We start from the raw sequence: 594 nt of genomic DNA, 5'->3' as shown, positions 1-594 counted from the left end.
ACCCCGTTGGGCGGACAGAGAGGACCTCCTGGGGGCCCACAGAGCAGCCAGTGGCCGGCGCGGCCCTCACCCAAGCACAGGGCTCCCAGGGGAGCGGCGTCTCACCAGCTCATCCAGGTTCTTCAGGTCGCAGAGGGCGATGGGCCGGGCCCTGCTGGGGTAGGCGGGCGCCTGGGGGTCCCGGCTCTCCTGGCGCGTGCCCAGCGCGCCGTAGGCCATTTGGTCCCTCATCTCCTCCTCGATCTCCTCCTCCATCTGGATCAGCATGGGGGCCAGCATGCCGAACTTGGAGCCCCTCCGGGCCACCTCCAACAGGCAGAGGACAAAGTTCTTCTCGTTCTTCTTCAGCACCAAGTCGTTGGTCTCGAACATGAGGACGTCCTGGATGCCGAGGTCCTGCCGGCACCACCGGATGAAGTTGGAGACGTTATCCCGGGCGATGAAGGACCCGGGCACCACGTTCCTGGCTTGGAAGACGACCTCGTTCTGGGGGACGCGCATACGGGCGGCCACCTCGGGGTGCCGCCGCTGGAAGTCCAGGGCGATGCGGTTGACGTTGTTGGCGTGTCGGCAGAGGTGGGCGCCCGGCTCCCG

The 594-nt window shown here is 67.3% G+C and overlaps 1 protein-coding gene across 1 annotated transcript in view; it reads right to left on the bottom strand.

Annotated features, from left to right (window-relative positions):
• Positions 1–105: 105 nt before the first annotated feature.
• EWSR1 (EWS RNA-binding protein 1) overlaps positions 106–594 on the bottom strand; it is a gene marked incomplete at both ends in the record, with an annotated part of 22,435 nt that continues 21,946 nt past the window's right edge. The window contains one exon of the mRNA XM_009323404.1: positions 106–588. Coding sequence (XP_009321679.1) covers positions 106–588 — 483 coding nt within the window. The remainder of the gene's footprint in view (positions 589–594) is intronic.

The sequence above is a fragment of the Pygoscelis adeliae genome, unplaced genomic scaffold (assembly GCF_000699105.1).
Source record: "Pygoscelis adeliae isolate BGI_AS28 unplaced genomic scaffold, ASM69910v1 Scaffold1275, whole genome shotgun sequence".
NCBI classification, from domain to species: domain Eukaryota; kingdom Metazoa; phylum Chordata; class Aves; order Sphenisciformes; family Spheniscidae; genus Pygoscelis; species Pygoscelis adeliae.
Note: the sequence above shows the minus strand (reverse complement) of the source record. Positions and strands in the feature narration are given on the sequence as shown.